The sequence below is a fragment of the Mesoplodon mirus genome (genome assembly GCF_964341445.2).
Source record: "Mesoplodon mirus genome assembly, chromosome: 20".
NCBI lineage: Eukaryota > Metazoa > Chordata > Mammalia > Artiodactyla > Ziphiidae > Mesoplodon > Mesoplodon mirus.
This window is the reverse complement of record NC_138996.1, coordinates 35,200,895-35,224,178: the sequence shown is the minus strand read 5'-3', so window position 1 is coordinate 35,224,178 and position 23,284 is coordinate 35,200,895. Positions and strand designations below refer to the sequence as shown.

The window sequence follows — 23,284 nt, the reverse complement described above, 5'->3', positions numbered from 1 at the left end:
AAGTGGGGAGGTGTTCAGACTTCTTTTTAACCTCTCCTGGGACAGACGAGATGATCCATGATTGTCTTAAGAAAGTTAGTTCAATGACCAATATTAAAATAGCAGACTAGCCCACCGTCTGAATGTAAAGTTACTTCACACAGGAACTTTGCAGTCACTGCGTGTTTCAGATATTGCTATAAACATATATGCATTATCGATAAAACACACTAGAGACTGTCATACAGAGTGAAGTAAGTCAGAAAGAGAAAAACAAATATCATATATTAACGCTTATATGTGGAATCTAGAAAAATGGTACAGACGAACCGGTTTGCAAGGCAGAAATGGAGACACAGATGTAGAGAACAAAAGTATGGACACAGAGGGGGGAAAGTGGTTGGGGTGGGGGCGTTGGTGGTGGGATGAACTGGGCGATTGGGATTGACATGTAGACACTAATATGTATAAAATAGATAACTAATAAGAACCTGCAAAAAAAAATAAATAATAGCCATATTTTTTTCAGGGAAACACACACACACAGATCTTTACATGACTTAATTAAGTACCATACCTAACAATCCATTTTCCAGTATCATTTGTTATTTGTTTCTGAAGAAAGAAAAAGTCAATTACATGGAGAGAGAGCTTGAGAAGTTTCAGCATTATAAAAGAAAATTTGATCAAAAATTTGCAAAAGGAGAGAAGTAGGAGGAAATCTTTGGAATAGGATATGTGTGGGGAAGCAGTGGTGGACAGAGGTAAAACAGATCACACAGGCGTTCCTCTTAGTTGTCAGCCCTCTAATCTAAACTTTCCTTTCTCACCAGTGTCTGGCAAATAGTATCTCATCAGTATTTCTTTTTTTCTTCTTTTTTTTTTTTTTTTTTTTTTTTTTGCGGTACGCGGGCCTCTCACTGTTGTGGCCTCTCCCGTTGCGGAGCACAGGCTCCGGATGCGCAGGCCCAGCGGCCATGGCTCACGGGCCCAGCCGCTCCGCGGCATATGGGATCCTCCCAGACCGGGGCACGAACCCGTATCCCCTGCATCGGCAGGCGGACTCTCAACCACTGCGCCACCAGGGAGGCCCATTCTTCTTTTTTTTTTTTTTGCGGTACACGGGCCTCTCCCTGTTGTGGCCTCTCCCGTTGCGGAGCACAGGCTCCGGATGTGCAGGCTCAGTGGCCATGGCTCACGGGCCCAGCCGCTCCATGGCATGTGGGATCTTCCCGGACCGGGGCATGAACCCGTGTCCCCTGCATCGGCAGGCGGACTCTCAACCACTACGCCACCACGGAAGACCTCATCAGTATTTCTTATTGCAAAACATATATACTCAGACATTTCTAGTTAATCCCTTAGAAGAAGATACCTAACAGCTGACTGACTAGAAAATTCTGATCCTTATTTTGAATATTAACAATCAAGGTTATCTGATGTTTCAGACTAGTTTAAAGCCATCTTTTGAAAATGAAGGACTAAAATGATGAAACTTCAAAAAGCAAAAGTTAATTACTGTGGTCAATTTTTGGAAACCATATTACAACACAGTAATACTTAATATTAATAATAGTTAAAATTACATCCAATGATGGTAGATGTAACATTTACTGAGTAGTGACTCTGAGTCATGCACTATTTTTTTTTATTAATTTTTATTGGAGTCAAGTTGATTTACAATGTTGTGTTAGTTTTGGGTGTACAACAAAATGAGTCAGTTATACATATACATATATCCAGTCTTTTTTAGATTCTATTCCCATATAGGTCACTACAGAGTATTGAGTAGAGTTCCCTGCGCTATACAGCAGGTTCTTATTAGTTATCTATTTTATATATAGTAAAGTGTATATGTCAGTCCCAGTCTCCCAGTTTATCCCTCCCACCACCCTTTCCCCCTTGGTAACCATAAGTTTGTTTTCTACATCTGTGACTCTATTTCTTTGTAAATAGGTTCATTTGTACCATTTTTTAAGATTCCACAAATAAGCAATATCATATGATATTTGTCTTTCTCTGTCTGACTTCCTTCTCTCAGTATGACGATGTCTAGGTCCATCCACATCACTGCAAATGACATTATTTTTTACGGCTGAGTAATATTCCACTGTATATATGTACCACATCTTCTTTATCCAGTCATGCACTGTTTTCTGTATTAACTCATTTAATGCTCATAAGAACATTTGAGGGAAAGCTTTACTGTCACCTTTTTACAAATGATGAATTCAGAAGAGTAAACTTGCCCCAAAACACACAGTGGTGGAGTCAAGAGTCTAACCCTTTCCAGGTCTCTCTTTTCTACTCTGACAGTATCTTACTGAGTTGGGAAGGAAGGACTTCTCTGGCTTGGGGGTAGAAGAGGAAGCCCTCAGCAGAAGCAATCATTCTCCTGTCTGTGGAGCATGGGGTTATCATTAAGAAACTTGATTTTTATACCTTCCAGGACACTCTAGGACTTGATTTACATGGTTGACCTGATGTCATCTATAAATGCAAATATGTTTTCCATAATGCTTAAGCTTGGGAAAAAGTTCAATTAGATTAATAAAAATATGAATTTCTAACTTTTTTTCTGTTGGACTTTTGCAGGGTGCTTTGAGTGCTGTATTAAATGCCTGGGAGGCATTCCTTATGCCTCTCTGATTGCCACCATCCTGCTCTACGCTGGAGTTGCCCTGTTCTGTGGCTGTGGTCATGAAGCTCTTTCTGGAACTGTTAACATCCTGCAAACCTACTTTGAGATGGCCAGAACTGCAGGAGATACGCTGGACGTCTTTACCATGTAGGTCATTCTGGTATCGCTTGTTATTTTGAGAATGTATGTGCACATTGCTGTGTGTTGAATAAATAGAGATCTAGAGTTAAGTGAGGCAGTGTTATATAGAAGAAAAAGTACTCTTAGGGTATATATGTGAGTCAAAAGGACACTGACCCTTACCATGAAAACAGGAAGGTACACAGCAGAAGAGCAGAGGCCAACTTAATCTGGACTTAATTTGTGTTTTAATTTGCCTGTAAAGTTTTATCCAACATTCACTTACCATTAAGTGGAATACTCGCATTTCTCTCGCTCTTCTAATTTGAGCAGAGGCTGTTCTAGCAGAATAGAACAGAATATAGAATCAGAGCCAGGTATAAGTGTATACTCTGCTGCTGATTCTAGGAAAATCACCCAAACTCTGTGGCTACTCCCAACTTTTAGAAAATTTTAACTCAACCATGGGTGTGATATCATCATTATTTCCTGCCTCCTAGAAATGATGTGACTACCTAAGTGAACATTTTGAAAGGGTCTTATTGACTTCTGTAAAATGATAAACATAAGAAATATTGAGCACCTTTTTGCAAGCACCAGTTATGCTTAAAATGTACATTTTACCCATAAATGTAAACTCCTGGGATCACTAAACTATGGTGATGTTAATATTTTTTAAAAAACATAACTCAAACATAGTCTGGAAGTAGAAGAGAGTTTAGTGTTCAAGTTTCAGTCCCTGTTTCCAGAGAGCAAAATTTTAAGATTGAATTACAGAGGAATTTTTTTTCCAAATAAATTCCCAATTTGGGTCATTTATTCAGTGATTTCTTGCCCACAAAAAGAAAATAAATTATTTACTCACTTTATTTTATAATCTCAGCTGATAGTAAACTTTCTATTGTATTGTGTATTGCCCGTACAACTTCTTAAATCTATTCATGCTTCTGGATACTATGTGATTATAATGTTTTTCACGTTGCTTTATTTTGTTATTCTCAATAAATTCAACACTTCTTAATTTATACATACTTCTTTCTGGCATAAGATGCTTCTAGAGTTACAAACCGGAGTGGTTGTATGGCTGGTTAGGATGACGGTGCTTTTTGCTCTTACCACTTCCATGAAAAGGGTTAATCACACTTCTTATTCACCCGGGGCAATTCCTTCTGACAGGGTAAACTATAAGCTAAGACCCTAATCTAAGACAACCCTTGGTCACCCTGGACACCATTCTAGATGGAAGATAGCTTTTCTCCAACTCCAGTATCAGAAGATACATCATATTTCTAAATTTTTTAAATAATCCATCAGCTGCAGTCAGATTGTCTTGAACACAGTATTGCTCATAAACTGTATTTGTTATTTTATTCATTAATGTTGCTGAGTTCCATGAAAAATGAAAATGAGAAGTGAAAAGAGATGCACGTTTCTATCAAGTAATAGAGCAAGAATTCCCTCCTTGGGGGCTGGAGGGCACGTCCCCATGGACATAGAGATAGCAAAATTTTTAGGGGAAAGAAAGTTGAAAAATTTATGTTTATCTAAAGTATGTTGGCACTTAAAATTTGAGCGATATTGATTGTAAAATAAGAAATATAACAAACCAAGTGTATCACACACACACACAGTGATTAAGAGGAGGTGGGCGTTGATTAGCCACTCAGATAAGAAGTTAAATTATTTAAACATAGTCCCTAACTTGGAAGCATCAGTTTATTTCATCAATGTCACTGATAAATGGAAATGAAGAATTAATAGCAAATTTGAAAAATCATGAAAAAAAAGAGATGAAGGAATTATATCACTTATATTTCCCAATGTAACTTTATTTTACAAATCAGTTCCAAATATTTAGCGTTATTCATTAAATGAAATTTTTTTAAACCCATAGTAGCCAGTTTACCAATTTGCATTGAATCAGGTAGGTAGCATGAATTGATCCTTGAAGGTTTATGAATGATAGTCATCATTTGGAATATAATTAAACTGTCTGAAAATGCTTTGGATTATTGCAGGTTAGTTTGCAAAGAGCCTGAAGACAATGATTGCATGGATATATTTTAATGTGATAATACTGGCATTTTCTTTTCAGTTTTATCTCAGCCTACACTGGACAAAATATGTTTTCACTGTGCATTATTTTAAGCTACCACAGATGTCCTTAAAATCTACAGATTCTCTATGTTTAGGCTACATCCAAATTGCTACCTTTAGTTATAGAAGTTTATAAGAAATCATACGCCTAATAACTGGCCTGGGATGATTGTATAAATCGATCAGAAACCAATTGTCAGGATGTTTATTTAACATTAAGACAACCAGCCTTAATAGATCACAGACCTCGACTACAGCTCTGAAGGGTAGTACATGTGGGAGTTCAGCAGAGAAATCAGAGATCATATACTTAATTTGGAACTTTTACCTTTGGTCTCTTATATTGGGAGTTAAATGTGAAATCAGTAATGCATCTTTGGCATGGGAAGCATACCATTTTCACTGGAATGAAAGCAAGTGCTCAAATTATCTCTCTTTTCATATTTCAAATAACTAAAATTCCTTATCCTAGACCCCGTGGAGCTACCAAATGAATTAAGACTCCCTGTCGGCAAACGGTTCGTGAAAACACAGAGGGAAGGTGTGTACAGATAACTACCGGGTCTGATGAGTACCAAGCGGTACCTTCCAGTCACGTAGCAGTTGAGAGGAACGTAGCGTTTGCTCTATGGGGGCTGCCTTACAGGGCTGTTAGTGGACTCCATACGGTGAGGGGCAAAGGGGAAGTAAAATCAGGACTTGGGACACAGAAGTGAGTGAGAGACGCGATTGCAGGCAATACAGCTTCCTTGAAAATAAGCTAAGTTTGGAGAAGAATGTGTAAGAGAATGATTCTGAAGAAAAGACTTGTTGGCCAACTTTAGTAATTTACAGGGTCTGTGTCTTGCCTCCGTAGTTCTCAGGCTTGATTCAGCCAAATTAAGCACTCCTACCTCATATACTTATAAAGGAAAAGAAACCTGTTCTCTGGGTGTGTGAACGAAGAGATAAAACGAATTGCCTAAGCCCCCGTCTTCCACCCAAGGTCCTCAGGACTCCCTTCTTTGTCTCAGCTTCTCTCTCTGTCTCTCCACTGCATCTCTCCTCATAAATATGTACACACACCTGTCTCCACGTGGTCAATGTCCACGTCTACAGGAGGACATAGGAAGGGCAAACACACTGGAATATGCCTGCTCCATTTCATTCATCATCTTTCCAGCATGTAAAACTTACTTCTCATAAATACGTTTGCAAATAATCTCTGTTCTCCTGTGATCTATATTTTAGACATAGAATTCTAACACCAAGAGCCCTGCCCCAGAGCAGGTGAACTGAAGTGTAGCATCTTCAGCTGATGTCACCCACTAAAGCATTTTGTCGTATTCCATTTGAGATATAGGGATCTCCAAAGAGAGAGAAAAGAGTGAATTTCGCAAATATTTTGTGACCTGCTGGTGTATTTTTAAGTATCACTCAGTCCCTCTTCATCTCCTTGGTTTCCCAGTGCTTTTTATCCCCTAATCTGTTAGTGTAGTCCCTCAAGTCCGTGGTCATTGTTGGCTCCAAATTGTGGTGACAGTGAGTGTGTAACTTAACCTGCTGCGCCCATTAGGGGATATTCCTACACTCAACTACACCTGTGTTAGCTTGGTATAGCCATGGGCCCCCTAACTCTGCACACGGCTCAATGCTCTGCTGCTTTGTGCAATGTGATGAGGAGATCTGCTTTCTGATTTGTGGTTCACTTTCTCCTCTGAGACCCCCTTGCCAGGGTGACATTATTGTGTCCCTAGATTTCGCTTGATGAGTGACCAAGGTATAGGATAGGTATTTTACTTCCACAAGGCAGATTCCTATGGAACAATGAAATACGGAAACTGTTCAGAAAATTAGATATCAAACAATCCAAACCATGAATTTTTCTAAGTGACTTGGCTTCTTGAATAACTCTCCTGAGGACAGAGCAAGGGACAGCCTTATTCACACACCAAAAAAACCTATAATTTATGAGACAGGGATTGGATTTTGGTTTCGACAAAATATAGTGAGAATCCAGGATCTGGGGAGGCTTGATTTTCAGCGTAAATTTATTTTGTTTTCAAAGTTTTATGACTGTGATCCGAGGTCAATGCATCTAAAACTGAGTTTACTAGATAGTGAATTCTTTGATAGTTAATGCACACATAAAAACTCTTCCCTGTTTGCCTGAAACAAAAGCAGGCAGTAAGCTCAGTTAAAATATCATAGACACGTTGGTTTTGCTCTCAGCTATCTTCGTGTGCGTGTAAATCTCTAAGTACATATAAAAGTATGTTCCTACTCTAGTTTTTACCAAAATTTTTTCAGGTGGATTTAAATTAAAATTTAAGAGTAAGCTAATTTGTGAAAGCTAGAAGAAAATACAGATTTAAGATTTTACTTATTATGGGGCAAGAAGTATATAAGCAATATAAGAAATCACAAGGGAAAAAATATATAGATTTGACATAATATAAATTAAATTTTTTACTCATTAAAGTATTATAAAAAGTTAAAAGGTGTGCAAAAACTGAGCAATATATTTACCACTTATATAACAAGATTTCCTAATTTTAATAAACAGAATAAATTCAACAAAAGATACATATTCTAGTAAAAAATTGGCAAAATATAAAAACATATTTCTTAAAGAATACAGGGCTTCCCTGGTGGCGCAGTGGTTGAGAGTCCGCCTGCCGATGCAGGGGAGACGGGTTCGTGCCCCAGTCTGGGAGGATCCCACATGCCGCGGAGCAGCTGGGCCCGTGAGCCATAGCCGCTGGGCCTGTGCGTCCGGAGCCTGTGCTCCGCAACGGGAGAGGCCACAACAGTGAGAGGCCCACATACTGCAAAAAGAAAAAAAGAATACAGATGATTAATAGCTTGTAAACATATGTTCATCCACACTACTAAACCAAGAAAATTAATTGAAATGATAATATCATTGCTTTTTAACTATTAATTTATTAGAAAAATTGAATGGTAACACTCAGTATTGGGAAACAGAGCATAAGCCCTCTTAGTGATTATCAGTGCATCTTTATTTTGGCACAAACTTTCTGGACACCATTTTCACAATACATGCCTTAAAAATTTCTAGGAATTTATGCCAGGGAAACAACCTACACTGCCCAAAGATTTATCTTAAATGATGTTTGTAATAGTGATGCGTAGCTTCCTATTACTGCTGTAACAAATTACAACAAACTTAGTGCATGAGAAAAACACATTTATTAATTTTTTACAGTTCTGGAGGTCAGAGGTCTGAAATGGGTCTTACTGGGCTTATTGAAATGGGGTCAGATCAAGGTGCTGGCAGGACTGCACTCCATCTGGAGGCTCTAGGGGGAGAATCCGTATTTTTACTTGGTGCAGCTTCCAGGAGCCACCTGCGTTCCTTGGCTCATGGGCCCCTTCCTTCTTCAAAGCCAGCAGGGGAGCATCTTCAGACTTCTCTCTGAATCTGACCCTGACTTTGCTACACCTCTCTTTCACTAATTATTAGGACCCTGTGAGTATATAACACAGGATAATCTCTGAATATCAAAATCATTAATCACATTTGCCAAGTCCCATTCAACAAGCTAGCATATTCATAGGTTCTGGAGGTTACAGGCAGACATCTTTGGGAGCGGCATTATCATTCCTACCACTGGACAAAAGTAGAGAAGTGGTAAAACATGTCAAACCTTCAAATAATAGACTGTGCCATTATCTTTAAAAAATATCTTGATAAAACTGTGTAATAGTATCATGTCATTCATATAAAAACATTGGGAGAATAAACAGTGAATAGTCTGTTTTTCCAGTTTTATTTTCATTTTTTTCTACAATGAATATAGATTGCTTTTAAAATCAGTAAAACAGTGGTTTACAGAAACATTGTCAAATTTGAAAGTTTGCATTTAGAAAGGAGGTTAAGTGCTTTCATTTTTTCCTTTAGAAGTAAGATAATATGGATTATTACTTTGCGAAGCAAAAGTAGTACAGTGAAGGTAAGACTTCTTACGATTCTCTGCTATTTGATCCTACAGTGGACACATAATCAGTGACTTCATTACCAGAGGGTTTTTTTTACTGCATTTTGTTGACGTATCCTTGACAGGAAGCTCATCTTTACAGAGAATAAGAGTTTAATTTTCCCAATATCATATTTGAAATTCTTTGTTAAATTCATATATTGCATGTTTATAAGAAAGAGTACTTTTTGTGATAAAACAGAGGGATTCAAGCCAATAAGATAATGACAAGTATATTATAATTTAAATATTTTGATGATTTCATTTTGAAATCCATTTTGGAATGTAACATTAGAAAATGTCCATCCTCAGATTGTTGGAAGAAAAACTTTATGTAAGAGTTTTTGAATGTCAAGAAATTAACATTCAGCTTCAAGAAAGTATAGCTTGTGGCAGGCTGAAATAATGACCCCCAAAGATATCCAGAACCTAGTCCCTGGAATCTGAGATTTCCTTTATATGCAAGAGATTTTGAAGTTGTGATTAAGAATCTTGAAGTGCGGTGATCCTCCTGGATTATCCAGCTGAGCCCTAAATCCAAACACAAGTAATCCTTATAAGAAGGCAGTAGAGAAATATTTGTCCAGAGAAGAAGGCATTGTAACTACAGAAACAAGGCACTATTTACTGGCTTCACTAGGCAAGGGATGCAGCTGTGGCTCTAGAAGCTGGAAAGTATAAGGACGCTCTGCCCTAGAGTCTCTGGAAGAAGCGAGGCTCTGTCTACGCCTCGATTTCAGCCCAGTGAAAGTGATTTCAAACTTCTGACCTCCAGAACTGTAAGGAAATAAATGTGTGTCAAGCCACCAAGTTTGTGGTAATCTCTTAGAGAGACCATAGGAAATTAATCAACAGCTACACCTCTTTACGCCAGTACTTACTACCAGGTATTCTTACACAGTGTTTGAGCTAAATTTCAGAAAGATAAAAGCAAAGGGTTTGTGCTTGCTGTGCAATTGTCATCAATAATTTGCAGTTATACTTCCAGTATAAATAACCAGATGATGTACACATGAACTTTAATTGAATTAAACATGAATTTGGAAGGAGTAGCGTCAGCAAGGTGGTGATAGGAAGTCCCAGTGCTTGTTCCCACAGAGAAACACCAAGTTATCAGTGATATACAGACCAAAATACTTTATTCCTTTCATTAAGAAGTTGCAGTACCCCAGACAAACACAAAGCCAAAAACAGTCATGTTGAATTGGGTAAGACGGCCAATTTCACTCTACCTGCATCAGTCCCTAACCCCAAACCAGGGCCAGGTGAGAATGCCCTGGATTGTGACGTCTCCTTTGGGGGGAAAGAGAAGAGTGGAGCATTCATCCAACGTTCTGGCTTTTCTGAGGACTGCCCAAGGAAGTGGTTTCTGTTTTGCCTCGCTCAGAGCGCTGACAGAGCAGGTGTCTAACTCAGGGCACTGATGGGGACCTGGCGTACTGTGGATGCTGGTTGGCCACTGAGAACAAGAGAGATCAGGGCAGCTTGCTAGTGTAGAACCAGAACTTGTAGTGTTGTAGGCACAAAAGAAGCAAGATTATGAGATCCTGAAAAAGATACCAGTAAGCCTCTCTAGTTGAGAAAATTGCACTCACAGGCCTTCAGAAGTCACATTCCCCCCGAAAGTTTTTAGAGGCCCGCGTGATGTCTAGGCAGGTTGATTAGTGAGGGTCTTCTTCTGTACAAAGCCAGTTCCTTAAAGACTGGCAGAGGTAGCTGCTTTTTCAAATGCATGGACCCCAACACTAAGTTATAAGACACATGAGGAAACAGGGAAACACGACCAGAACAAAGGAACAAAATTAATCTCCAGAACCCAATTGTAAGGAAATAGAGCTGTATGAATTACCCGACAAAGCATTTTAAAAATTGTCATAACGATTTTTAAGAATTTTTAAAAATTGGGAGATTGAATAAATGAACTGAAAAATTCACTAAAGAGGTTCAAAATCAGGTTGATAAAGCAGAAGAAAAAATCAGCAAGTTCAAAGACAGGTCATTTGAAATTATCCAGTCAGAGGAACAAAAAGAAAAAAGAATGGAAAAGAGTGAAGCAAGCCAAACGGACTTTGAGACACCGTCAGGTGGACCAATGTATACATTATGGGGGTCTCACAGAAGAAGAGAGAAAGGGCAAAAAACTTACTTAAAGTAATAACAACAGAAAACTTCCCAAATCTGGGTAAGGAAATGAACATCTAGATTTAAGAACCTCTGTAGACTCTAACTCATACAAATGGAAACAAATCCACACCAAGGCATATGATAATCAAATTGTCAAATGTGAAAGAATTTTGAAAGCAGCAAGAGAACTTGTCCCCTACAAGAGAAACTCCATAAAACTCTCAACGGATTTTTTGGCAGAAACCTTGCGGGGCAAAGGGAGTAGGATGATCTATTCAATTTGCTGAAAGAAAGAAATTGTCAACCAAGAATAAATACTATATCTGCCAAAACTATCCTTCAAATATGAAGGTGAAATGAAGAATTTCCCGGATAAAAATAAGCGGAGGGAATTTATCACCACTAGACTTGCCTTACAAGAAATGCCAAAGGGAGTCCTTCAAGTTGAAACGAAAGGATTTTAAATAGCAACACAAAAGTCTGTGAAAGGGCCTCCCTGGTGGCGCAGTGGTTGAGAGTCTGCCTGCCGATGCAGGGGATACGGGTTCGTGCCCCGGTCTGGGAGGATCCCATATGCCGCGGAGCGGCTGGGCCCGTGAGCCATGGCCGCTGGGCCTGCGCGTCCGGAGCCTGTGCTCCGCAACGGGAGAGGCCACAACAGTGAGAGGCCCGCATACCGCAAAAAGAAAAAAAAAAAAAAAAAAAAAAAGTCTGTGAAAGTATAACGCTCACTGGTAAAGGTAAAGATATATACAAATACAGAATACTGTTAATACTGTAATAGTGGCGCATAAATCACTTTAAGTTCTCGCATAGAAGTTAAAAGACAAAAGTATAAGAAAAATATAAAATATGTTAATGGATTCATAATATAACATGATGTGATTCGTGACATCAATAACAAAGTGTGTGTGGGAGAGAAGCAAAAGTTTCAAGTACGCGTATATGATTGAATTTATCAGTTTAAAATAGATGGTTAACTATGTTTCATGTAAGCCCCATGGTAAAAACCACAAAGAGGGCTTCCCTGGTGGCACAGTGGTTGAGAGTCCGCCTGCCGATGCAGGGGACACAGGTTCGTGCCCCACTCCGGGAAGATCCCACATGCCGCGGAGTGGCTGGGCCCGTGAGCCATGGCCGCTGAGCCTGCGCGTCCGGAGCCTGTGCTCCACAACGGGAGAGGCCACAGCAGTGAGAGGCCCACATACCGCAAAAAAAAAAAAAAAAAAAAAAAAAAAAACCCACAAAGAAAATACCTGTAGAAGATATACAAACGAAAATAAGAAAGAAGTAAAAGCATGTCACTACAAAAAAAATCAATGTGTCTTTCAGGGATGTTTTACAGTTTCATTCGTGTACCTTTTGAGCATTTCTTATTAAGGGAATGGGGGATGGTGCAAGGGAAGAGGAAGAAACTTACAAGCATGAAAAACCCTTGTCAACAGACACTAGAAGTGGCAGAACAAAGTGTACACACATTAGACGTATAAAGCGAAAATGTTTTAAAATCCAACCTCCATTATGAACATCATAACTCCATAGCTTTCCTTCCAAAGGAACCCTGAGCATGTGGGCGTCAATTGCTGCAGGTCAGCCATGAAGAGTTGTTGAACTAAACCACTTCATCTTTTCTTTCCAGGATTGACATCTTCAAGTATGTGATCTATGGAGTTGCAGCTGCATTCTTTGTGTACGGCATTCTGCTGATGGTGGAAGGTTTCTTCACGACTGGGGCCATCAAGGATCTCTATGGGGATTTCAAAATCACCACGTGTGGCAGATGCGTGAGTGCATGGGTACGTTACCTGTCTTTGCTCAGGTGTTAATTAATGTGGCTTTATCTCAGGAGCACACAGGTGTTTGTGTTCATCTGCCAAGAACTGGAGGGTTTTTTTTTTTTTTTTAACAAAGTAACATTCCCTGCTCTGGTGGCTATTTTAATTCTTAATAGTATTTTCAAAATAACGATTCCATGTGAAAATTCAGGTTCAGATTCTCAAATTATGTGCAATACAACTCATCTTGCTTCTAGCGGCAGCAAACTGTTGATTGATTTATGATCTATGTTTCCCAAATGGCTCTGGGCTTCCCACACAATATTTAAGATAACAGGAAAATCCATCTGCAACTTATAACAGTGCATGTCTCTCTTCCTTAAATACATGTTACATGTATTTTACTGTAAATTTGGGTGGGAACTATATTATGCAATTTTTGTTTAATATTGACATAAGGTAAGAATTACTCTTATACTAATTTAGATTTTAAATCGTTATTGATATGATATTTAACGGTAACTCAAACTTATGGTCTAGAGCTAATGCAACGCAGAAAATGCATGTATATCTATTAAAGAACAAGACTGATGAAAATTAAGAGTAATATGTTAAAAATACATTCATATTTTTATGCAGAATAATTTTCATAAAATGAACTTTGGAGCTTCCATCCTTGACCAATGTATTTTTATTATTTCCCAATGTTATATGAGAGTATCTACTTAATTACAGCATATATTTCCTATTAAGTAAGATGTCTCTAATAAGGAATGGTGCAATTTATTTCAGTCTTACAGAAAAGTTCAAAAATACCTGTTAACCACCAACCATTTTTTCCACCAGCTTGTAACAAGTTCTAATATTTTCTCAGTGTCAATAATGATAATAATCTCATAAAATAGTTAGCCTGTGTTGTGGGTATTTGTAGTTGTCACTGCAATAATTTCTTGTACGACTCTTTTGGGGAACAATGTTTGTTGAATTATCTAATTGTTTAGGATCAGTAATATCCAATTACAGACCCAAAAGAAGTTTAGTTAAAGATCTTGAATTAATTTAATAAGTAAAATATGAATATTCAGTGGGCTAATTTTCAGTGATACCTAAGGGACTTCTCTATAAAGAAGGCACGTTTGATTTTAGATTCACTTATACTCTGCCAATAGACTATGGTGAATTCAGTTAATGATGGACTTTTTCTTATAATTAGGACAGTATCATTATAACACCACTCATATGTCTTAGCAAGTCACGTAACTTCTCCGGATCCCAGTTTACTCTCTTACATCATAAAGACATTAGGTCATCTCTAAAGCTCATTCTAGCTCGAAGAGTCCATAATTCTAAAACACTAGTGAAATCATAGAGAAAAGGGGTCCCTTTTACCATTGGGGAATGACCTTTCACCAGGAAGAGTGCAGTTGATTAGGTCGTTTCATTGAGATTGTGAAATTTCTGCGTAAGATTGTATGCAGAAGCAAAAAGTCATGGAAGAAAACACCTAGCTATGTGCCGTTACTAATTATCCGCTTGCCGTTGACACTTCAAAGCTATCTCAAATAAGAATTTTTAAAGCAAACACGAGCCACATTTTTTTCTATAATAGTAACCGTTGTGTCACCAGTCCCACCCAACAGCCCAGAAGGGCGGCAGCAGCTGCGTGGGTCCCTCCAGAGGCGGGGCAGCAGGCAGTCAGGCCCCCCGGAACACCCCACCCACGCCTTAGCACCCCTCTGCACCCGGCAATGAGCAGAGTTGAGGGAGAAGCAGAGCTGCACTCCTGTGTGTCTTGCCGAAGCAGTACTGCAGCGCGCGGGCGAGGCCTTTGAGTCAGGTGCGGGCTTCCCAACATGGCCTCCATGAAGGGGACCAGCCCCTGCAAAAAGGGGACGGGCTGCACTGCCCAGAAGTGCCCTGCACAGTGCACAGCCCTGCAACCCTCTCATGCAGGGTTTAGGGCTCCATGGAACCAGAGGAAGAAATGATAATAATGTTTTATCGGAGATTGCCAACAAACACAGGAAAGGATGCTCAACATCACTAACCATTAGAGAAATGCAAATCAAAACCATGATGAGGTATCACCTCACACCGGTCAGAAAGGCCATCATCAAAAAATCTGCAAACAACAAATGCTGGAGAGGGTGTGGAGAAAAGGGAACCCTCTTGCACGGTTGGTGGGAATGTAAATTGATACAGCCACTATGGAGAACAGTATGGAGGTTCCTTAAAAAACTAAAAGTAGAACTACCATATGACCCAGCAATCCCACTACTGGGCATATACCCTGAGAAAACCATAATTCAAAAAGACACATGCACCTCAGTGTTCATTGCAGCTCTATTTACAGTAGCCAGGACATGGAAGCAACCTAAGTGTCATCGACAGATGAATGGATAAAGATGTGGCACATATACAATGGAATATTACTCAGCCATAAAAAGAAATGAAATTGAGTTATTTGTAGTGAGGTGGATGGACCTGGAGTCTGTCATACAGAGTGAAGTAAGTCAGAAAGAGAAAAACAAACACCATATGCTAACATATATATGGAATCTAAAAAGAAAAGTAAAAGGTTCTGAAGAACCTAGGGGCAGGACAGGAATAAAGACGCAGATGTAGAGAATGGACTTGAGGACATGGGGAGGGGGAAGGGTAAGCTGGGAAGAAGTGAGAGAGTGGCATGGACATATATACACTACCAAATGTAAAATAGATAGCTAGTGGGAAGCAGCCCCATGGCACAGGGAGCTCAGCTCGGTGCTTTGTGACCACCTAGAGGGGTGGGATAGGGAGGGTGGGAGGGAGGGAGACGCAAGAGGGAGGGGATATGGGGATATATGTTTATGTATAGGGGATTCACTTTGTTATAAAGCAGAAACTAACACACCATTGTAAAGCAATTATACTCCAATAAAAATGTTTAGAAAAATGTTTCATCGGTCATTCTCTCCTGCTACTTAGTCTTCCTTCCTTCCCTATTTCCATTCTGCTGCCTTTTTTCTTTTTCCAATTTGTAGGTAAATTGTATCTTACAGTCTACTTTTTGTTCTATAAGTTCCTTAGCTTTAAAAATGTCCTTTTGTAGAAAGCTCAGAGATAAACCCACGCACATATGCTCACCTTATCTTTGATAAAGGAAGCAAGAATATATGATGGAGAAAAGACAGCCTCTTCAATAAGTGGTGCTGGGAAAACTGGACAGCTACATGTAAAAGAATGAAATTAGAACACTCCCTAACACCATAAACAAAAATAAACACAAAATGGATTAAAGACCTAAATATAAGACCAGACACTATAAAACTCTTAGAGGAAAACATAGGCAGAACACTCTATGACATAAATCACAGCAAGATCCTTTTTGACCCACCTCCTAGAGAAATGGAAATAAAAGCAAAAATAAGCAAATGGGACCTGATGAAACTTAAAAGCTTTTGCACAGCAAAGGAAACCATAAACAAGATGAAAAGACAACCCTCAGAATGGGAGAAGATATTTGAAAATGAAGCAACTGACAAAGGATTAATCTCCAAAATTTACAAGCAGCTCATGCAGCTCAATATCAAAAAAAACAAACAACCCAATCCAAAAATGAGCAGAAGACCTAAATAGTCATTTCTCCAAAGAACATATACAGATTGCCAAAAAACACATAAAAGAATGCTCAACATCACTAATCATTAGAGAAATACAAATCAAAACTACAATGAGGGGCTTTCCTGGTGGTGCAGTGGTTGAGAATCCGCCTGCCAATGCAGGGACACGGGTTCGTGCCCCGGTCCAGGAAGATCCCACATGCCGCAGAGCGGCTGGGCCCGTGAGCCATGGCCGCTGAGCCTGCGCATCTGGAGCCTGTGCTCCAAAATGGGAGAGGCCACAGCAGTGAGAGGCCCGCGTACCGCAAAAAAAAAAAAAAAAAAAAAAAAAAACTACAATGAGGTATCACCTCACACCGGTCAGAATGGCCATCATCAAAAAATCTAAAAACAAGGTTTCCCTGGTGGCGCAGTGGTTGAGCGTCCGCCTGCCGATGCAGGGGACACGGGTTCGTGCCCTGGTCCGGGAAGATCCCACATGCCGCGGAGCGGCTGGGCCCGTGAGCCATGGCTGCTGAGCCTGCGTGTCCGGAGCTTGTGCTCCGCAGCTGGAGAGGGCACGACAGTGAGAGGCCCGTGTACCGCAAAAAAAAAAAAAAAAAAAAATCTAGAAACAATAAATACTGGAGAGGGTGTGGAGAAAAGGGAAAACCCTCTTGCACTGTTGGTGGGAATGTAAATTGATACAGCCTCTATGGAGAACAATATGGAGGTTCCTTAAAAAACTAAAAATACAACTACCACACGACCCAGCAATCCCACTACTGGGCACATACCCTGAGAAAACCATAATTCAAAAAGAGTCATGTACCACAGTGTTCACTGCAGCTCTATTTACAATAGCCAGGACATGGAAGCAACCAAGGTGTCCGTCGACAGATGAATGGATAAAGAAGATACAGCACATATATACAATGGAGTATCAGCCATAAAAAGAAACGAAATTGGGTTATTTGTAGTGAGGTGGATGGACCTAGAGACTGTCATACAGAGTGAAGTAAGTCAGAAAGAGAAAAATAAATACTGTCTGCTAACACATATATATGGAATCTAAGAAAAAACAAAAAAGGTTCTGAAGAACCTAGGGGCAGGACAGGAATAAAGACGCAGACATAGAGAATGGACTTGAGGACACGGGGAGGGGGAAGGGTAAGCTGGGACGAAGTGAGAGAGTGGCATGGACATATATACACTACCAAATGTAAAATAGCCTAGAGGGGTGAGATAGGGAGGGTGGGAGGGAGACGCAAAAGGGAGGGGATATGGGAACATATGTATATGTATAACTGATTAAATTTGTTATAAAAAAATGTCTTTTTGAAGCTGAATATATTAATGAATTTCTATTTGGAATTCTGAGTAATATTAACAGGTGGAATAAATTTTTTTTGGAAGAACCGTATTATTGTACGATAAGCTTCCAGAATTAGTACTGAAAGGAACTTATTTTTATCTCCCTGTTTTTCTCTGCTGTATAAAATGTAAAATGGTTACTAGTAACTGATTGTACTCAGAAAATACAACTGTGCACAGATGCAGTTAACTTTAAAGCAGCTTGAGATCACTGAATACAAGACGCTAATCAACATTCGCTTTTCCTAATGAATACTCTTGAAAGCATAACTTGACCTGCATTATGCATTTCTTCTCATGCAGTATCAAGACCACTTCAAGTTCATTTCAAATTTCTAATGCTCTCATTTGAAATCCTTAATGTGAGGCACATAAAACACAACAGCACAGTATTAGCCTTTGGCGGGTAAGAACCGTTAACTAGTTTATTAAGATCATGTGAGAAGTCACTAAAATATTTTAAGTAACAGATTTTATTTAAATTAAATGGCAAATGGCCCTAAGTTGCGTACAAGTCAAACATGTTACTGAATACATTAAACGTGAACTTCAGTTTAAGGAATATAGAAATATTTATTTTCTTTGAATTTCTTCCCCATTAACTTTTTAAACCAAAAAATATATATATTTATTTGGTTGTAACTTGAGAGGCAGGCGTTCAGTGGCTCACATTTTGAAATCACAGGATAGTTGTTACACCCCTCACTCTTTTCTTATTTCTAAAAATTTGCCATTAGTATTATGATAGCAATATGGATCTCAGAATTTATCTATGCTTGTTCTGACACTTCAATTTTTTTTTTTTTTTTTTTTTTTTTTGCGGTACGCGGGCCTCTCACTGCTGTGGCCTCTCCCGTTGCGGAGCACAGGCTCCAGACGCGCAGGCCCAGCGGCCATGGCTCACGGGCCCAGCCGCTCTGTGGCATGTGGGATCTTCCCGGACCCGGGCACAAACCCCTGTCCCCTGCATCGGCAGGAGGACTCCCAACCACTGCGCCACCAGGGAAGCCCGACACTTTAGATTTTTAAGCCCAACACTTTTGAAGTAAGAGAGTTCTTAAATGTGCTACTCTCTGTGGAAATTAATACATTTATTTTCCATAAATCTACCTGCTCTAAGTGTTATATAAAGCAGTAAAAATTTTGAAAGTATATGTATTCATTTGCTAGAGCTGCCATAACAAAGTACAACAAACTGAATGGCCAAACAACAGAATTTATTGTCTCATGTTTCTGGAGGCTTGAAGTCCAAGATCATGATGTCAGCAAGGTTGGTTCCTTCTGAGGGCTCTGAGGAAGATCTGTTCCTCTGGCCTCTGGTGGGTTGCTGCTAGTCTTTGGAGATCCAAGCTGATAGAAGCATCACCTCAATCATTGCCTTCATCTTCACCTGGTGTTCTCCCTGTCTACATGTCTGTGCTCATATTTCCCTTTCTAAAGGACACCAGAACAGTGTACCTTATAACAGCAACAGTATGCCACACACACTGTTTAAAGCAACAAAAATAAGCAGTTACTTTTGTTACCCCCATTTTACAGATGAAGAAGCGTATTCTATTTATAGTCCTTCAGTATCCAAGGGGATTGGTCCTGGGACCCCCATGGATACCAAAGTCCACAGATGCTCAAGTCCCTTTTATAAAAAGGTGTAGTATTTGTATATAACCTACACACATCTTCCCGTATACTTTAAATCATCTCTAGATTACTTATAATACCTAATACAAAGTAAACTCTGTAATGGATTGTAAATACAATGTAAATGCTGTGAAATAGTTGCTGGTGTGTGGCAAATTCAAGTTTTGCTTTTCGGAACTTTCTGGGATTTTTTTTTTTTTTTTTTGCGGTACGCGGGCCTCTCACTGCTGTGGCCTCCTCTCCCGTTGCAGAGCACAGGCTCCGGATGCGCAGGCTCAGCGGCCATGGCTCACGGGCCCAGCCACTCCGTGGCATGTGGGATCTTCCCGGACAGGGGCACGAACCCGTGTCCCCTGCATCAGCAGGCAGACTCTCAACCACTGCGCCACCAGCGAAGCCCTGGGATATTTTTAAAGAATATTTTCCATTCGTCATGGTTAAGTCCAAGGACGTCAAAAAGGAAGGCCAACTGTATTTATTTTAATCCTTCCTAAGGATTATTTTAATCCTTAGCCTCAGGTGTTTATAGATTTTGACTACAGCATATTAGACTAGTGTCCATAAGACATACTCTATAGAACTACCTTTACATGTATTCAGTATGTAATGACTCCTGGCTCATTTTCATAGCTTAAAGTTAAGTTTTAATAATAAATCCAGTATTAATAATAGGAAGTGTTTGTTAGGTGCTTACATATGCCAGTTGCTATGCATGGGACTTTATGAAACACTAGGGCATTTGATCCTCCAAACTATGTGAAGTAGATACCAATATTAGTTACCTTCATTTCACAGATGAGTAATCTGCCAGCAAGAGATGAGTACATAGTGGGCAGTGGAGCCAGATTTGGATTTGAGCATCTGGCACAGAGCCCATGTCACTAAACTCATGGTCAGGATTTGCCTTGTCATTTTATGTTTTATTTGGGCTAACGTCATAGGAGAATTATCTTGTTGTGAGAGTTGTTAGTAATTCACCAGTCACTTTTGTTTTACACTTTGGTGAGATCATTCATTCATGATTGGAAAGTTCCTTCGTTGCAGAGATGTCCTCTTTTTTTTTTTTTTTTTTTCGCGGTACGCGGGCCTCTCACTGTTGTGGTCTCTCCCGTTGCGGAGCACAGGCTCCGGACGCCCAGGCTTAGCGGCCATGGCTCACGGGCCCAGCCGCTCCGCGGCATGTAGGATCTTCCCGGACCGGGGCATGAACCCGCGTCCCCTGCATCGGCAGGCGGACTCTCAACCACTGCGCCACCAGGGAAGCCCAAGATGTCCTCATTTTAACCTTTATCCACAATCATGAATTATCTCCTTTTACAAGACAAAGGTGCTCTGTGGGATATGAAATAACTCAGTCATCGAAGGTACTTTTCTATTTTGATGACTGCCAAGAAAGAGTTCTAAGGTAACTTCCTAAGTAAAGTGTCATCAAGGAACTCTGCATTCTAGTCTGTCTCTAAAATCCGGTATCTTCGAAAGTAAATTAAAAAGATAATAACAGTTTTGATCCAAGACTGCCAAGTTCCTAGAATAAAGCTTAGTTTCTCTCTAGGATATTCCAACTCTAACCTGAAGAAGACAACATGATTTGTTTCAGATTATAACAATGCACTTTAACACTTTCTCAGTAGGGAAAAAAAGGGGAGGTGAGGGGGAACATAAACTGCTTCAGGCCTAGTGGTAATATTTAGAAATAATGTTTCAAAAAGCAGTGCATGTGGAAGATGCCCCGAGGAGCTTGTTTGCCACAGGTATCTGAGGTGGATCTCCTGCATGCACTTACAATTTCAGAACTGGACTGTGAATACAGGACAGTACACCAATCTCAGTGTGACCATCCAGACATTAACTCTGCTGGTACATAAATTATAGCAAAGAAAGAAAACATGGGTCTCATTCTTTTCAGATTTAGGGCATAAAACTTGACAAAAAATTTCAGTTAGCCTTAGAAGATGACATTGACAATATGGGAAAATCTCTTGCAAAAAGTAAATCTTATAGTGTTAGAATTTTTCACTCAAGAGACTTAAAACTGCTGGAAATAAAAAATTGAAGAAAAAGTTTGAATCATCCTGATTCCTCTCCAGTCACCATAAGTCATGATTGGAATTCTATTCAAATAAAAATAACTTCTCAAAATATTGAGCCAAGGTTTTGTTTTCTGTTTGTTTTTGTTCTTTTGATTACTCAAGTCATGAAAAGCCTTTCTTTCTAAAATTTGTATATTCAAGTGGCATTTTTAGACTTCTGTATGTATCAGATCATCCTAAGATATAATTTCATAGCATTTATGACTCCATATATTTTTAAAATCCTAAAGTATTTTTTCAAAAATAAACTTCTAATTTTACAATAGTTTTAGATTTACAGGAAGATGAAGATGGTACAGAGAGTTTCCATATATATAAAACTCAGTTTTCCCAATTAACACCTTACATTAGCGTAGTACATTTGTCACATTTAATGAACCAATATAGAAACACTATTATTAACCAAAGTCCGTGCTTTATTCAGATTTCCTTAGTTTTTACCAAATCAAACGTTCTTTTTCTCTTCTAGTATCCCACTACGGGGATACAGATACCATACTACAATTTAGTCATTTCTCCTTAGGCTACTCTGATCTGTGACTTTTTCTAAGACTTTCCTTGTTTTTTGATGATCTTGAAAGTTTTGAGGAGTAGTAGTTAGGCATTTTGTAGAATGTACCTCAATTGAAATTTGTCTGATATTTTTCTCACGATTAGACGGGGGCTTTGGACTTTGGGGAGGAAGACTCAGAGATAAAGTATCTTTCTCATCACATTATTTCATATACATCTAAAGTACTATTAATTGAAAAAGAAAACTAAAGAAACTAATTAACACATTCTCTGATCCATGTTTTCCTAAACAAAAAGATCTATTAAAAATAATCATGCTGGGCTTCCCTGGTGGTGCAGTGGTTGAGAGTCCACCTGCCGATGCAGGGGACGCGGGTTCGTGCCCCGGTCCTGGAGGATCCCACATGCCATGGAGCAGCTGGGCCCGTGAGCCATGGCCGCTGAGCCTGCGCATCCGGAGCCTGTGCTCCGCAACGGGAGAGGCCACAGCAGTGAGAGGCCCGCATACCGCCAAAAAAAATAAGTAAATAAAATTTTAAGCCACTAAGAAGTCATTCACAGCAATTTTGTTGAATTTAATACTAACCGTCAACAAATGTATTTTGAGTAAAAACAAAAACAAAACAAGAAATAGGATAACAAGAAAGTCATTTGCATGTTCTGATGAAATGGTACTCAAATAATGATGTGATAATGAGATTGCTGGATACTAATTATGAATCTGGCACCCAGTCCCTATCATTTAATGGCGTTTTTTTTACCATCAAAGATCAACAAGTTAACTAATCTAAACCAAACCAAGGAAATTTTACTGAGATTTTTTTTCTTTGTGTATTAGGAGGAAATGGTCAGCATTTTAATATGTGAGTGATATATCAAACAATGGCTGAAATAAGAAAAGCCACTGAGTCTACTTTATATGTCAAACTTCCACAAGACCCATCCCTCCCTCCTTTCTTATAAACAGGGCCACAGCTGTTGAATTGAGAAAGTAAAATTCCTTGCTGTTCAAGGCAATAAACACCAAATGCAACATAAGTAGGTTAGTCTGTTCATACCTCACCTTTAGAAATGAAAAATAATGTTTTGCTGAATCAAACAACTTCCTCTCTTGGGATTTCTTCCTAAGTAAGATTTACTGTGGACCATGTTTCCTGTTAAGTGATTTCATCTCTGAGCCCTGTGAGAGAGGTCTGCTAATTTCCAGTTTGTGAATGAGAAAGTGACTCTGAGCCTTAAGTGAGATGTGAGTGATCCAGTCCTTTGATGTCAAGTCCAGGGTTATTTTATTGCTTCCAGTTTTTATTTGTTTGTTTTCACTAAACTCCCCAAACAGATATTGCAGAGTTAAATTTCAGAAAGTGTTTCATCT

General features: G+C 39.3%; 1 protein-coding gene across 1 annotated transcript in view; it reads left to right on the top strand.

The window, feature by feature from the left end:
* The window catches only part of GPM6A (glycoprotein M6A), a 253,485-nt gene that overhangs the window by 217,913 nt on the left and 12,288 nt on the right, over positions 1-23,284 (top strand). The window contains exons 2-3 of the mRNA XM_082608411.1: positions 2,575-2,767; positions 12,581-12,737. Coding sequence (XP_082464537.1) covers positions 2,575-2,767; positions 12,581-12,737 — 350 coding nt within the window. The remainder of the gene's footprint in view (positions 1-2,574; positions 2,768-12,580; positions 12,738-23,284) is intronic.